This window comes from Camelus dromedarius, chromosome 10, assembly GCF_036321535.1.
Source record: "Camelus dromedarius isolate mCamDro1 chromosome 10, mCamDro1.pat, whole genome shotgun sequence".
NCBI classification, from domain to species: domain Eukaryota; kingdom Metazoa; phylum Chordata; class Mammalia; order Artiodactyla; family Camelidae; genus Camelus; species Camelus dromedarius.
In genome coordinates this window covers 34,788,048-34,805,175 of record NC_087445.1, presented here as the reverse complement: position 1 = coordinate 34,805,175, position 17,128 = coordinate 34,788,048, and the positions used below count along the sequence as shown (strand labels likewise).

At 41.9% G+C, this 17,128-nt stretch overlaps 1 protein-coding gene and 1 non-coding gene across 5 annotated transcripts in view; both read left to right on the top strand.

The window, feature by feature from the left end:
- DOCK8 (dedicator of cytokinesis 8) overlaps positions 1-17,128 on the top strand; it is a 223,457-nt gene that overhangs the window by 190,163 nt on the left and 16,166 nt on the right. For all 4 annotated transcript variants that reach the window (XM_031449810.2, XM_031449809.2, XM_031449812.2 and 1 more), the window contains 13 exons: positions 243-425; positions 787-919; positions 1,894-1,981; positions 3,497-3,593; positions 4,978-5,112; positions 6,070-6,222; positions 7,594-7,752; positions 8,371-8,471; positions 8,568-8,760; positions 12,822-12,965; positions 14,177-14,308; positions 14,771-14,905; positions 16,352-16,441. In XM_031449810.2, coding sequence (XP_031305670.1) covers positions 243-425; positions 787-919; positions 1,894-1,981; positions 3,497-3,593; positions 4,978-5,112; positions 6,070-6,222; positions 7,594-7,752; positions 8,371-8,471; positions 8,568-8,760; positions 12,822-12,965; positions 14,177-14,308; positions 14,771-14,905; positions 16,352-16,441 — 1,743 coding nt within the window. The remainder of the gene's footprint in view (positions 1-242; positions 426-786; positions 920-1,893; positions 1,982-3,496; positions 3,594-4,977; positions 5,113-6,069; positions 6,223-7,593; positions 7,753-8,370; positions 8,472-8,567; positions 8,761-12,821; positions 12,966-14,176; positions 14,309-14,770; positions 14,906-16,351; positions 16,442-17,128) is intronic.
- LOC116152814 (U6 spliceosomal RNA) lies at positions 6,393-6,496 on the top strand. Its single transcript, XR_004136520.1, has one exon. It is a non-coding gene; the product is annotated as a U6 spliceosomal RNA (small nuclear RNA).

Genomic DNA, 17,128 nt, shown 5'->3' with positions numbered 1-17,128 from the left:
CTGCCCACAGTGACCATGGCTGAGTGACTGGTTAGAATGCTGCCTCAGGCAAGCCCCTTTGCCAAGCAGCCCAGCTCAAAGAACACAGCTTCCCCTGCCGCGGGGAGGCAGGGTTCCTGGAAACAGATCCCCAGCCTAGGAAGAAGTCCAGTTGCTGTGTCCTAAGAAATGAGCATCCCTTTCACTGTGCCCGCTGCTCAACCTTCTCCCCTAAGTCCATCTCCCTATCTGCCTCCTTCCAGCCCTACAAGCAGTATAACATGCTGAATGCCAACGTGACCCGAAACCTCATGATTTGCTTCCTCTGGATCATGAAAAATGCTGATCAGAGCCTCCTTAGGAAGTGGATTGCCGACCTACCATCGATGCAACTCAACAGGATTTTAGATCTCCTTTTCATCTGTGTCTCGTGTTTTGAATACAAGGTACACGTAGGGTGACTCAGTTTCACACTGGCTCTTATCTCCCAAGTTCTATCCTGTCCTGTCACTGTTACCCTTTGTAGGGCTTCATTAATTTTGTCTTGTTTCTGTAGTAAAGTCCATAACCTATTTGCATATCGGTAACCTAGCTAGATATTATAATTACACCGTGAAAAGATCTCTGCCTTCTGTAGAGAGAACCTCATTCCTCTTAACAGGATTTCAACTGTTGCATCCCCCAGAATATATATGTTGCATATGTCCAAACTGGCTGATGTCAATGTGGGGTGTTCCGTCTTTAGGATTCTCCCCATGGGCAGAGATCCCACAAAACTTAATATCCTTCTGCCTCTGTCCCATCCAGGGAAAGCAGAGTTCTGACAAAGTCAGTACCCAAGTTCTGCAGAAGTCAAGGGATGTGAAGGCCAGGCTGGAAGAGGCTTTGCTCCGCGGGGAAGGGGCCAGAGGGGAGATGATGCGGCGCTGCCGGGCTCCAGGTGTGTTGGGTCAGCCGTTCCTGCTCTCCGCCAGTGAGCTTTGTACCCTTTGTGGGAAGGAGTGTCCTCCTCGCGTGATGAGTAGACATCATCACTTTCTTAAGATGTTATAGTAATAGAGATAAGCAGGTTCAAGCATGATGTGTGTAATGTTAGCCCTTTGCCTCTAAGAGAAAGCTCCCCTCTTGAGATCACAGGAACCCTAGAAATGTCCCCAAATGTCATCTTCTGTTTAAAACTTGTTGGTGGTAAAATGTCCCATCCAAGAATGTGAGTCATAGGACGTGATGAACTGTGTATCACTCAAGGCCGACACTTCACCCCAAGCTATTTGAACATCTGTGTAGAGCATGGTCAAGACACTGGAAAGTTCATGTTCCAAGATTACCTCCCCAAACCATGCAGGGCACTGTTACAGTGGAACCAACCCCCGCCCAGTGGTCTTGGAGTGTCCAGCCTTCCAGGGATCCCATCACACGAGGAATGATCTCCAAAAAGCTGAGCTCTCCTCTGTAGGATAGAGTGAAGTGTGCAGGCACCCCCAGTCTTATTCACTGTGCTCAAGTAAACAGAGTGACAGCTCCTTCTATGCAATGGGACACAATGGCACAGAACTTGGAAGGAGCTGAGCTTTTTCAGTGGGGGTCGGGCACCCTCATGCAACACCAACACTCTCCTTTTCTGTAATTCAGCAAGAACCTCCAATTTCACCGCAGCCCTGTGTTCGTGAGAAATGTGCTTGTTGACACTCCAGAAAGACAGGCGTTCTTCTAAACTCTAGCCTATTGTTCAAAGACCAGGTCAGCCCGGACTTGACGGACCTGGCTCTGGGCTTTGCCTCCTGCCAGCATCCAGCATGGATTCTAATTAGTCAGAGAAGCTGGGCTGCCTCCTCCCAGTTGAGCTTGTTACGGAACTTCTGGTTATCTTGCTAATGCTAATCAAATTCCTATCGTGCATTTCTTAACTCCTAGGGAATGACCGATTTCCAGGCCTAAATGAAAACTTGAGATGGAGGAAAGAGCAGACACATTGGCGGCAAGCTAATGAGAAGCTAGATAAGTGAGTCACTCAGCAACTTTGTGCTACTTTTACCTAAACTCCAAAACTGTTTTTCCCAGGCGACTTGTGTTACTGAGACAGCTACATCCTTCCAAGCATAAGAAAATGAAACGTTATTATCTGTGTAAATTCAGCTCATCCAAGGTATAAAGCGTTACGACTTCCAGCTCTTAAACATTTATCACATTCATAAGCATTTAAAGAAAACTAGTATTTAGCAATCTCAGCTAGCTTAACAAAAGCTGCTGATGAGGTAAGACAGTGTACCCAGGACCACATCATTTCAATCCATATTTCCACTCTAGGAATGTGTACAAAGATGTATATATTCAGTGATATTTATGTCAGCATTGCATAAAATTATTTTTAAAAACTGGAACATTCTAAATGCTTGAGAATAGGGAAATACGTAACGAACTATTAGGTTGGCATTTAAATGTTTTCAAATCATTATAATGATATGACAGATGCTTATGCTATACTGTTACATGAACAAAGAAGAAAAGACACTTGTTTGTAGAGTATAGTCTTAAATCTCTAACTACACATAGTAAATACATTTTTAAAAGACTAGAAGGAAATTTACCACAACATAGACCATGGTTTTCTTTGGGTGTTGAGAATATTTGTAAATGAAGTTTTCCTCTTTCTACTTCGCTGTATTTTTTTTTCATTCTTTTAATCGAAAACTGTCAAACATATCGAAAGTAGAGAAAGTAGGATAATGGATCCCTAGGTACTCATCACCCAGCTTCAACAGTGATTCCAGCTTCACTTGGATTTCATGAGAACAGATGAACTGATGAATAAAACACTCTGATTCCTTACAAGAGGACCTGAGAGAGAAGCAGCACTCGGCAATTTCCTATTCCCTAATGGATGGTAGCCAGTGACGTCCAGCAGGATGTTAGATGGCCTGCCCCACAGGAATGCAGACTTGCTTCTCATTGGAAAAGGCAAAAGGCCTGTACTTGACTTTGCAACCCCAAGGTGGTCTTCAGAAAGTCAAGACACTGACTCTTCCCTGACCAGGTTCTGAAGCATCACCCTTTCCTAATTTAGCAGCATCGCCAGTAGCCAAATTCACATCACACCCAGTCTCACTCCCTCCAGCTTATTGCAGAAGCTTCCTTGTCTCAGATCTGGAGCTGGTTCTCAGGCATGAAATGCAAGAATGGCCCTGAAGCTCTAAACAACCATCTGATTGACTACCCTAGTTGCTAGTAGCAACCAATAATTGTTTTCCTACCCATTTTGTTATTTTTATAATTGTCATCATTATTCATAATAGTGGGGATGAGGCTGGCCTGGAGACTTTACCTAGAAAATCCTTGTAACCAGGCACCAATCACAGAAAGCACCCTATATTTCTTAGTTACCTGTAACCAGCTGCTTTGTTTTCCCTTCATGATTGAGTATTCAGAAGATTTCTTTACACTGGGAACACAGATTACTGTCATTGCAAAATGCCCAGATTTGATATGCACTTTAATTTGACCTTTTTTTGTTTCTTAGAACAAAGGCAGAGTTAGATCAAGAAGCCTTAATCAGTGGCAATCTGGCTACAGAAGCAAATTTAATCATCCTGGATATGCAGGAAAACATTATCCAGGTGAGGACCACAAACATCTGATCTATTCAACATGAATATGTTTCCTGGAATTTAATAAGGAATTCTTTACAGAAAATTGTGGAAGAAATCAGTGTGATCTAAAATGCTTTTTCTTAGAAAATGAAGTTGGGAAGTTCACTGTTTACAGTAGTGTCCACCTTACAAATTCCAGAGATACTTTACATTCTTCTGGCTTCATTGATTTGCTGCTCACTTAGGAGTTTGACAAACTGACCCTCGTAGTTAAATCCACCTGAGTGCCTGCCAAGTTTATAATGTGGTTGGCGAGCTTATAGTTCACTATCTAGAATAGGGGTGGTAGGTAGCCTTTTTTTTTTTTGATGGGTCAACTCCATTTGAATTATGGCTGATGTCTGTATGGGAACTAAGATTATGACTGGACTAGGTAAAAAGAGTGCTAAATGTGATTAAATGATGTCTGTTTCGGACACAAATTAGTGAAGAAAAGCCATTTGCACCATAAATTTGCCATCCCTGCCATAGAAAAGTGCAGCATCACTGTGAACTTCACAGTAATACAGTTCACCATATGAATTTCATCTTCTAACTTAGCATTTCCAAAAATTCTCAAGACATCTAAGTGATAATGGGTTTTTGGTTGACCTGAAAAATGGGTCCTTACATGTTTCCAATGAGAAATCATTTACTAGAATAGACCCAGTATTGCTTTGTAGGGCTGGAAGAAGAAATATTGTTGAAACATAGCTGAACCGTAGTAATCCATCTTTTAAGTTGTCTTTTAAAAAGTAATTACTGTACAGAAATAACAACAAAAAGCATGTTGTATCTTTGATAAATACTTGGTATCAAATATTTGGCATCACGTTGATTATGTCTTTATGCAATACTGCTTTGAGTGCTGTATTCTTAACACCCATCCTCAACGTGTATTTGCAGTTTTCGGAACAGCTGAAACTTGCCATTGTCTTTGGTGGTGTTAGTCCTACTGCAGTTGATAAATAAGCTTCTATTTAGAAACACTGCTGCCACCAGCAGCCCCTATTGTACTGGGAGGCTCACAATTGTGTTATGAAGCCCACAAGGAAAGCTGAAGAACATTCCAAAAGCTGTTGTCCAGGATGGGGGGAGGTGTGCCTTATAACTTAGTTCAGTAGCCCAGAACTAGGCATAAATCCCAAATCAGTTGAGAGTTTTGAAATAAAGTCATGTGAAAATAGGTCTTCAGCGCTCACGGTCATGGAAGGTATGTGTAGTGCTTTCCCAGGTCCTTAGGATCTTAGACTGAGAGATGGAACAATTAGCATTACTGTGCTAACTACCAAAAGCATCTACTTGTGTCTTCACATCTCAGTTCACTGGCACAGCACAGGGATTCAGTGATGCTGTTCTTTTGTCCCCCCAGGCAAGCTCAGCTCTGGACTGTAAAGACAGCCTGATGGGAGGCGTGCTCAGGGTACTGGTGAATTCTCTGAGCTGTGATCAGAGCACCACCTATCTGACTCACTGCTTTGCGACACTCCGAGCTCTTATTGCCAAGGTAAATATGGAACGCTTATTTTCTTACTCTTAATTAAGAGTTAAGATTCTCATCTGTCTAGCTTCACATTTCTCATTTCAGGTGCACCAAAACCCACAGACCACTGTATTAAGTGCCACTGCGGTAAATGTGTTAAGTCTCACTAGGAAGGAGGCAGGTACACTCATTCTGTGGGACTCACCATGCAGAGGGAAAACAGTGCCTCTCACACTAGAAATGTGGGCCAAATTGTAGAAATTTGAAATTTAGCTGCTTGCTAGAGACATTAGAGTGTAAATCAATTAAGCAACTTTGTTTTTCACCTATTTTTTAACCTTATCTGAGTAAGATTAAAGTCCTATACGTAACTCCCATTACTAAGTCTTACAAAATGTCACGTCATAAAATGTCAGAAGGTTTAGAAATAAATTTCTCGTAGCCTGAAGTATATAGGTTTTCCTTAGTTAAATTGGTCTATCACAGATTCCTGTCTCCCCCTTTATTGAAAAGCTTGACTGATGCCTCCTACCTGAGATCTTTTATATTGAGAAAACAGAAACACTGCTGGCACCAGCAGCCCCTATTGTACTGGGAGGCACACAACTGTGTTTTGAAGCCCACAAGGAAAGCTCTCCCCTGTCAGGATCATTTTCTCTTTTTCAATCACCAGTGATTTCCAGGGAACCCAATAAACTCAGGACGAGTTATGACTTCACCAGGGAATGCAGCATGGCTAACCAGGCAGCTAATTATGCAGCCCTGATCTTAGCTGAGCAGTTCATAATGAGATCTTAAGTTGACGCCATCATTTCACTTCATCTTCTGACTCAAGTAGCTCATTATCTTTATGGAGCAGTGTCTTAACTCTTCTGGGCTTTTTGCTTGTCCAAGCAGACATTTACATATTTCAACAGGCATCTAGTCCAGAAAGTGGATGAAAGTGCCAAGTGATGTCTAATGGCCCCTTGTCTCTCCTAGTTTGGCGACTTGCTGTTTGAGGAGGAAGTGGAGCAGTGCGCGGACCTGTGTCAGCGAGTGCTGCATCACTGCAGCAGCAGCATGGACGTCACCCGCAGCCAGGCCTGCGCCACACTGTACCTCCTCATGAGGTTCAGCTTTGGAGCCACCAGTGTAAGCGCTCAGGGCAACCCAGAATCCATAGAGGGAGTCAGTGCAAAGCAGTGGTTTCAGAAAAGTTGGTACTATTACAATTGACTTCTTTCCTGTGTGGAGGAAACAATTGAGCATGTAGGTGGATAGCAGCTTTTGTTTGTTTGAATTTGCATCTAAAAGTGAATACTGGGCTCGCTTTGGCGGCACATACACTAAAATTGGAATGATACAGAGATTAGCATAGCCCCTGTGCACGGATGACACACAGATTCATGAAGCTTTCCACATTTTTTGATATCAAAACCAGTAATTGTGAGGGGAGGAGAGTACAGATGCAGGATACTTAAAATGCGTTTGAAGATAAGAGATCAGCAACTAGAAGCAATCACGTATATATACAGAATGTTATACCAAAACATTATGGTAACTGAAAACAGAAAATCTATAATAGATACACACACACACACAAAAAAGGAATCCAAACATAGAAGCGAATATTAAGACTAATGAATGCAGTGGTTTCCGTCAGTGTGTTTCAATAAGAAATGCATGAATATATGTAGATTAAAAGTTGTCATCTGTTGGGGGGAAAAATGCAACAGAATTAGGAATTCAGAAGAGTTTGTCCCATTTCTAAATGCTGATTGACTGGTACCAGAATGAACTGTGGAAGAGAATTTGAAATGATCGCTATCATCTACATCTGCGTTTCCATTGAAGCTTAACAGCCTTTGGAATTCAGCTCTATTACAGAACAGTCAGCCTTTGCCCTAGCTGTCTAGATTTTGGTGTGTTCTTTTGGAATTTACATTTGCGGTCACGTCAATGAGCATGCTAAAGTGATATTAAAAGATAACGTTGCCGGTGGAAGAAAGGCAGGGTCTTCAGAATGTATGAGGTATAAGTATTTAAATGCCTTTAGGACATTCCTCAGAGGCCCTGGGAATAGCCATGTTTTGCCCTGGGCCTGGAAGGAAAGGAGAAACAGAAAGTTGCTGTCTACCCAGAGTCCAGAAATCCCAGAAATCTTGCCCATGAAGATCCTGCTCCTCTTTGCAGTTGAAATATACTCCCAAGAAGAGGAATCATGGCACAAACGGAGACATCCCGTAACCTAGCTCTGTAGGAACCTTCCTTGCCAGATGGATGTGGCCCAGTCGTCAATGAAAATTTAAAAGGCTCTGACAGATTTATATCAGAGCAAGTTCCATTTAAACAACAATATGAATCTTGAATAAAGTATAGCTCACATTTCATTGGAAAAAACGGAAATTATTGAGACTGGGTAAAAGAAACATTGGGGAGTTACTGGTATCTGGCTCTCACGCCCTCAATTATCTACTAGCTGAGTGCCTCTTATTTGTTCTATCTTTATTTTTCCTGACGCAGAACTTTGCAAGAGTAAAGATGCAAGTAACCATGTCTCTGGCATCTTTGGTGGGAAAAGCACCAGACTTTAATGAGGAATACCTGAGAAGATCTTTAAGGACAATTTTGGCCTATGCAGAAGAGGACACAGCCATGCAGACCACTCCCTTCCCCATGCAGGTAGGCTGAAGAGCATGCCTGGTCTCATGCCTGGGATCGGCCAGTTAGAAACTTGCATATAACATATATATATGTGTATCTGTGTGTGTGTGTATATGTGTGTAATATTATATAACTATACATAATATATAATATAAACATAGTTTTATGTTATATAACATTGTATAGAAAATATATACATTATTATGTCATGTGCTATATGGATAATTATATAACATATTATCATATGTATTATATGGAATCTAAGCTCAGGGCCTAAGCTGCCTCCTATCTTTTTGTATAAAAAGCCCTGATGTTCTAGAGCACAGTTTAGGGGCTTCAGGTTGCAAATAACTGAAACTAGTTGAAAGTAATTTAAACAAAAAAGTGTTGGAGAGGAAGATAGTATAAGGATTCAGGACTAATACATGGATCCCAAGGGCCAACTAATATCTGGGCCTCAGAAGTGCCTGGACCTACAAAGATGAAGGTCACAGAGGGTCCGGTCTAGACTCCCCTGTGATCTCTCCTCTCTTAGCAAAGCCTGTCCATGGCTGCCTCTTGGACTTTCAGTGCAATCCTAACTTGTTATCAGGGACTACAAAACTGAGATTGTTTGGGGCACACACTGTTTTGCAGGTGGAGGAACTTCTCTGCAATCTGAATAGCATCTTATATGACACGGTGAAAATGAGGGAATTTCAGGAAGATCCTGAGATGCTTATGGACCTCATGTACAGGTAAAATTCTCTGATAAAATCAAAAAGTGACCATACACAATAGAAAAACAGTGTCGCTAACCTGTTGTCCTTGAAACTTTCTCAATCTGTCTTCAGAATTGCCAAGAGTTACCAGACATCCCCTGATCTGCGACTGACCTGGCTCCAGAACATGGCGGAGAAACACACCAAGAGGAAATGCTACACAGAGGCCGCCATGTGCCTGGTGCACGCGGCCGCCCTGGTGGCTGAGTATCTGAGCATGCTGGAGGACCACAGCTACCTGCCTGTGGGCAGTGTCAGCTTTCAGGTGGGGGGCAAGTTCAGCTTTTCCTTTTGAAGAATGGTTCTCAACTGGGGACATTTGACAATCTCTAGAGATGTTTTTAGTTGTTACAACTGAGGGTGGGAGGGTGGGAGCTACTGGCTCTTAATGGGTATAATCCAGGGATGCTTCTAAGCATCCTACAATGCGTGGCACAGCTCCTGCCACAAGAAATTGTCTGGCCCCAAACATCTATAATGCCAAGGATGAAAAAAACTGCTGTAGTGTACTATATTTGCCTCTTTTAATTGCTTTACCATCTTTTTTTTTTAAATTATTGCTTATAATAAATGTAGGGTCTATAGGCACTTTAGACATTTCCAAACACCTTCACATCCATGCTTTCATCTGGCGTTCCCCATCAACTAGTGAAGCAGGCAGATAGAGAAGGTATTATTACTCCCACCTCACAGATAAACTGACGCCAATTTTTGTAAGGTCATTTAAACTCTTTCTGGAAGGCCTGTAGTTGGCACAGTACACTGACAACTGCGAAAGTATTTTTTCCAAATATTGGAGAAATTATTTCCCCTCGGGGCCCATTCCTTTAATCATACTCTTCCACTCTACAGTATTCTCCTCTCTAATCCAAAATCAAGAAAGAGCCAGATTGACCAGGGAAGGGAAAAAAAGGCTGAATCAATACTTGTTTAGGATAAACTGAAAATAACCCATAATTAGCACAGGAAAATTGTCTGCCAGGCCTGAAAATTAGCGCAGACTGAGATGCACCATGACCACTTGAACTGTTTTGCTCAACAGCTGACTACAGTGTTTAGAGGAAACAAAAATTTTATGAGTACCTTTAGAAGCATAATCCATAGAAATGACCCTCCCTGAAACCTGTATGAATATGGTATAGTAATAGAGCCCTTTTCAGGCCAGACTTGCAAAGTCATTTACAAGTGTCTGGATTATTCTTGTTTGAATTTACATGACTCATTTTTATAAAAGGCTTTGTTTTCATTATTGTTCTTCAACACACTTTTGTGATGCTGTGTGAACCAGAAAGGGAGGACAATTCAAAGTAGCTTTCCCAGGCTTGGAGAATAAGGTGTGAAAACTGTTGCTGGTAGAGCCTCTGGTTTCGTGGATACTATTAACCAGCCAAGCTGGGTATTGCTTCATATTATTAACTTCTACTTTCTTATGGTCTTCACTAACAATTATATTTTATCATTTCATTCTCAGCAAAAAAATTTATTCTCAGTTCAGAAGTGTTTGTTATAAAAGCCAAAAATTAAGTTATTATCCAAAAAGCATAAAAATATCGCATCTGATTTTGAATCACATAGAAGTGAAGAAAGTTAAAAAAATCATTTTAGATATATTTGCTTCTTTTGTCAAATTTATTTTGGCCTTGGATATTAGCAAGGATGAGTATTATAAGTAATACTCTTTCAAGTCCCAGAAATCTTCAAGTTTACCACTTAATGTGGAATTATATCATCCTCTTATCTTGTATAACTGAACTATTTCTTGTAATTCTTTTATGCTTTTTCCCATTTCCTGTATTTTATTTGATATTTGTCACTAAGTGTTAGTGGCATGTCATTATTGTTTCATATTTAGCAATTTTTATTTCACCTAGAATTCTATTGATTTGCTTGTAAGTCATGCCAAGTCAAGGTGAGTAGAATAGTTATTCTAGAAACAACAGAAAAATTCCAGATTGTCCCTACACAGAAGCATATAGCTCTGTTTTTTCATAGATCTTTCTTCATTCATTCATTCTTTTAGGTGATGTTTATTGAGCACTGTCTTCATGAATGTTACAGTCCAGTCAGGTAGAGCAACATTATGTAACTAATTCTCCCATTCCTTGTTCAGTTACAATTGGGATAAATGCTGTAATAAATGCTGTAATAAAGAGGTACCAGATGCTGTGAGTGTTTATCATGTGACCCAGCCTTCTCAGCTACAAAAGAGAAGCCAAATTATATTGATGACTACGAGCCAATTCTCTTTCTTTCTAATAAGATATACCAAATATTTTTGGAAAGATACACATGCAAGTGACAGAATACCTAACCCAGACTGACCTAAGGTAAAAATGGAGTTTATCAGCTTGCATGAGCACCATGAGTCTGAAGGAGCACCTGCCAAACTGAACCAAGGGGCCCAAACAATGTCATCAGTCCTCGGTGTCATCACCACTTCCTGTCCCTGCTTTCTGTTATGTCGGCTTCGTTCTTCACAGGCTTCCCGTACTCCCTGAGAAGTATTTATGTTTACTACATCTTCCGAGGTGAATAGGGAGATGCCTCATTTCTAGCAGTTGCAGAAACAGTCTCAGTGCTTCTTACTGGTTCCGACAGGGTCATGTGCTCATCCCTGAACCAATCACAATGGCCAGAGAAATGGAATGCTGTGATTAGTTAGGCCAGAGCTGAGGTCCATACCTGGAGTTATGGATGGTTTCCCAGGAGGCTTTACTTTCTAGAAGGATGAAGGAATTCTGGGCAGCATTAACAACAGATGTCCAGTGTTGATTTCTTAAATGCTATGTGCTTTAGTTTTCAACCTTGTTCTGCTCCAGTAAAATTGAACTTTTGGAAAAGAATCATAAACTGGAGATAAATAAATCTGTGCAAGGAAAATAAGTCTGAGGCCATTGAATTCCAAGGAAGTGAGATCGCTGAAGTTCTGTGCCCCAGGGTGCAGTATTTATTCCACAAATGTAGATATGGATACATTCTCAGATACTGCTGTTACTTTTACCTCCCTAATTCTGAAGCCAGGAAAATCTGCCCAGAATCTTTTCCCTCTGACTACAGCTAATAAGGCTGCATAACTTCAAATAAGTTCCTCTACATGTAGAAAATTACGTACAGTTCTAATAGTATTTGTTTCTTAGGTTATTAGATTCTTTCAACTGAATCTCTTGGACCATCTGTTATCTCTAGTTCAGAAACATCATAACAGAAAGACCAGGTTTGGAAGAAAGACTGGCCACAGAAGGTTCTGAGAGCCTCCTATATTCTTAAAACTGCATTACAATATTGGATGTGAAGATAACGGACTGTAACAAGCTTCTCTTCCTTGACTGCTGAGGATGATTCACTTGATCCTGCTAGCCAGGCCAAGAGGCAGACAGATTTTATTTCATTAGCCAACTCTGGTCAGTTGGTAGTGGCTGACTGGAGTACTATGCTGAGAATTTTGCGACCATATCCAAGCTTCAGGGAAGAGTGCTATGATGATTTGTTACATCTGCCATGACTGCAGGCATAGGAAGCAATGGCATATGTACTACCTGTTTGCAATTCCTAAGCTGGAAAAGTTTCCAGCTTCTTTTGTGTTCCATATGCATTTCTTCTATAGCTGTGAGACAGGTCGAAGAATACAATTCTTGGCCTGTCGTGAGTGTTAGAGTCACTGCCAGAGCAGAGCTGGGGGAGGCAAGTAAGGCACATAAAGTGCAGAATTTAAGGAAGCACTCTCTCTTGCGGTCAAGCAAGTTCAGGGTCATGACGTACAGGACCCCGAGAGTGAGTATTCCCTAAATTGTGTGCCCTGGGTTTTTCACTTTGTTCACCCTACCCCTGGCTCTGATCACTACTTTCTCTACTAGAAACTTTAGAAGACTTTAAACTCTGTGGTTTATGTAAAGGAAAAACATGTAGAAAGGAACCAAACATCTGTGGGAGGGTGGGTGGGGGATTCACTGCTACATCGCTAGAAAAACTTCCATTGTTTGTTGGCCTTTGCCTTTTAAACATTGTGACCCCTGGTGGATGTCCCATACCATCTTTTCACTAAAGCAGCTCAACTGTTGTTACATTGAAGTAAGTTTCCTTAATGTACCTCCCAATGGCTAAAAGAAAAGAAAATTGTGAGTTTTTAAGACCAGTTGTTCTGTGCATCCTTTCAAAATGAGTAACAGCCAGAGCCTCTTCTGGATGAAATTACAGACCTTGTGTGGTCACAGGCTGGTGAGGCTCTTGGAGTGTGGGGCTTCCTTATCCCTACGTGATGGGTTCCTATGATGCCTTTTGTTAGTCAGGTTCCCCTAGTCTCCAGGCTCATACTGCTATCTCTTCCAGAGTATTTCTTCCAATGTGCTGGAGGAGTCTGCGGTCTCCGACGACACCCTGTCACCTGATGAGGACGGTGTGTGCTCTGGCCGGTACTTCACTGAGAGTGGCCTGGTGGGCCTCCTGGAGCAGGCGGCTGAGCTCTTCAGCACGGTCAGTGCACACGGCCCTCCCTCCCGGGCCTCCGGGGGTGGCCCAAACTCCGGTGCTGGTGCCATCAGTGCCGGTCTTCTTGCCCAGCCAGCTCCACTCCATGATGTCGCCACGTGCAAGGGTGTGCAGGGCAGGGGCAGGGCTGGGGGACTTTGAGGTATGTAAATTGCCTCAGCTCTCAGGGAGGCCAGAAAGCCTTTCATCCCTGCAATATTCTGGTTTTCACTGCGTGCTCTTGGGCTGGGCAGCAGTTTCACAGTATTATTTCTATTTAATGAAGGTGGAAACAAAGCCACAGAGAAGTGAAATGGCTCGCCCAGGGTTACACAGTAACATGAGGCATGTTCTCACTCCCTCATTTTCCCTCTCAGAGAGAGAACTTTTTAGGTGGAGCCTCTGGGAAGAGAGCAGAAGAATAAACAGACAGTCTTCCTTCCTTACAGAACCTCAGGGTTCTCACAGACCAGGACCGGCTCAGAGAAATATGGGAGCGGAAACCACTGAGACTCCCCTCATTAACCTAATCTGAGTCTAAACACTCCTAATAAAAGAAAAAATATATGTAGATTAAGTCACTGGGAGAGATGCAAGGCAGGGAAGAAAGTCTCTTGTCCATTTTCATTTTAATAATCTCCCTCCCCCTCCACCAAATTTTAAGCCAAGTGAATATTTAATAATTTACTCCATTTAGCTGATCCAATTTTGTTTTCATCCTGATATTTTTCTTTCCTCTCTACTTTTCATTTCTAAGTTTCCACACTATAATCTGTGTATTTTAATTATTGTTTTAACTATTTTTTAATTTTCCTGCTTTCCCTTTCAAAATTTTTCCTGAATTTCAATAAAACCAGTTAGTTAGAATCCTACTCCTTTCAAGCATGAACATCTAGCTACAGGGGGACCCCTGGTGACATTTTAATATGCTAAAGCTGCCTTCCTGAATTATTCTTAGTCCCTGCTGCCAACCTCCTGTCCTATTTTTTCTCCAGGAAACCCCTTTTTCCGACTTAACATTATCAGATAGGACCATTTAGCATGTGTCTAGCAGTTTGAATGCTACAACCATCCCAAAGATACTCAGACTCTATTCCTGCTCTGTAAAATATTGTGGTGCCAACAATAAACCCACTTTCCAGTGCCTAATGCACTCTGGTTGCTCTTAAGTTTCCAGTGGATTAAATTCTCTTTGATTCTTTTCTCCTCTTTCCAAGGGAGGACTGTACGAGACAGTTAACGAGGTCTACAAGCTGGTCGTCCCCATCCTGGAAGCTCATCGAGACTTCCGGAAGCTGACCTCCACTCACGAGAAGCTGCAGAAGGCCTTTGACAGCATCATCAGCAAGGTAGCTGGGGCTCCTGGCTAACAGGTCCTCTAACCTGGCAGCAGGTGACCCTGTCCCAAAGGTGCTCAGCCCTCCTCCCTCTCCAGGGAGTGATTTCCCTTAAGGACATCATTAGCGTAGCTCTCACCTACCAACGGGAAAAAGGCTAGGAATAGACAAAGGACCATAATCCAAACTACGAAAGAAGGCAGCTTGAATTACTTTACAACCAAGAATATGAGAATCTTTTAAATTCCCTTGAAAGAAGTCCTCAGAATCTTTCATGGGATTTCTTTTGCTATTATTTCCAAAGCTTATTCCATAAACATTAAATGTTTTTAAAGGAGTGATTTCTGTTTGAATTAGCCACAGGAATAAAATGCTTTATAACAAATAATAAAGGACTCCAGCCCTTTGCAACCCAATGGAGCCTCCCTCATGAATTACATAACTAAGGGGAAGTTTTCTTATTTTGTTCACCAGGGTCATAAGAGAATGTTTGGGACCTACTTCCGAGTTGGTTTCTATGGATCCAAATTTGGGGATTTGGATGAGCAGGAATTTGTTTACAAAGAGCCTGCGATTACCAAGCTTCCTGAGATCTCTCATAGACTAGAGGTAAGACAAGTGATTCTGTGTGCCTGACACTGTGCACTTTACAAAAACAAGTTCGAGTGGGTCATTACCAAAAAACCAAGGGTCATGGATTCCTCTTGATCTGTATGTAAAGTTTCCCACATTGCATGTATAATATGAAGGCATCAGGTGAGATCGTGAGGTAAAGCAAGACAGGGATAGTTTTCCTCTAAGATTCTATATATACTTTTCAACGTCTGTAAATTTATATGCTGAAGATTTACTTTCCAGAGCATGCAAATTCAGTTAATTTCTTGTGCTCTCTTATAAACTCTTGCAAATTTTTGTAGCAGTTTTTCAGCTTGAAGTTTATCATCTTGATTTTGAAGTAATCTGGCCAGATTATCGAATTGTCCCTAGAAAATGCTGGGTTCATCCTTTTGGTGTCACCAGACAACACTTTCCGCTTCTGACGTGGAGATCGTGACAGTGGGCGACAGTAGGCCACCGTGGCCGGGGGTGCGGTGAGCTCTTCCTGCTGATCCAAGGAGCACTCCTCTTTGGATAATTAGAGTCAGTGTCCCATCCTATGGGCTGGCAGCCCCAGTCCAACCTGCTGTTTACTTTTGATCCATAATGTATCAGAAGAGAGCAGCCTGTTCTTGAAGGAAAGGCTGGAGAAAAGGGGAAACAGCGTAGAGAAAAGTGAGAAGAAAAGAAGCAGACAGTGAAGGGACTAAGTCAAGCACTAAGAACTCAGGAGGAAAGTTACAGGTGCCCCCAAAACAAAACCATCTCAGGCTGAAAGACCAAGGTCCCCTGAACCGCTGACAATAATTTACCACTCCTTATGCTTTCTTACTATTGCTTTGAATTTAGGCCCTTCTGTAGCTGTCAAACTTGAAACACTTTTGTTGCCAGTTTGCTCTTTATACAGTCCACTCATGCCAAATGAAACAGGAGACTTTAATCCTTACTTGACTCAAAGAAGCCATGGCTCAGAGTGGTTGGGTGACTTGCTCAAGGTTATTCAGCTCCTGAGAGGAGCTAACCATTCACCCCAAGCCACTTGGTTCCCTAATGTTTCCCTAATTCAGGACTAGAAGCATATATTTTGTCTTCCTGTGCTCTGTGGTTTGCCCCATTACAGGACGTCTGATGACCTCCAAGTGCCTAGTGTACAAAACGCAAGAACTAAACAGTGCCTTACTCCTGGAGCTTCTTCAGAAAATGTGATGATGTTAGTTGAATTAGAGTCAAGCATACAATTTATAGGGAAGCGTGTTTCAGTTTGCAGTGCTAGACTTTCTTATATTTTTGTTTTTGTCTCAGGAAATGCTGAACTTGCCTCATTAGCTCAGAGGGATTTTCAGTAATCGATGAGCAAATGCTCCCTTATACTTGTTCCAAACTTACTCCACTTTTGAGAGACAAAGAGTTGCATTATTTTAAAGTAATCTTTATAATCTGTTGGTTCCTCCTGCCTAGGGATTTTATGGTCAATGTTTTGGTGCAGAATTTGTGGAAGTGATAAAAGACTCTGCTCCTGTGGATAAAACCAAGTTGGACCCTAACAAGGTATGGAAAAATTGCAAAAAATAACTTTCCAGGTCTGATCCCCTTTGTTCTACCCCCAAAACATAACATGACCTCCTCTGTCTGGACTCTCCAAGTCATTTCAACACAGCCACATTTTTTCTGTCTAGAGTTAACTACTATTTGGTTAGGTCCTAAAGAAACCATACTCAAAGGCAGGAGGTACCATTTATTAAAGGCCAACTGTGGGCCTGACACCACATCATCATTTCATCCTCCTTTAGCCCTTTGAAGTAAATGTTGTTATTCCTACTTTACAGATGAGAAAAGTGAGGCCCAGAAAGGTTAAGCAACTTTCTAGGATCATGCAAGTGTCAAAGCCAGTATTCAAACTCTGGGTCGTTATCCTCAAACCCATACTTTCAGTCACTTCTCTTTTCTGCCCTTTTGTTAAAACTTTGAACCCTCAATTTAAAACTTGTCAAAAGATACAAATTTGTCACTGACAGCATTTGGTGGAGACATTCCTTCCAGCCAAGTGCAAGGTCACTGGGCTGTTGAAAGCAAAGGCTGTTGATGAAAAAGACTTGGACTTGAGTTTCCTCCTTTTTTGCATGAGGGTGTCTTCTGTCTCACCCCGAGCTGGGGGTACTGCAGTACAGTTCTGCTGCTCACCACCCAGTTAGTGTCAGACTCTGCAAGTTACAGTCCTGCACGAGATTTCCCTCA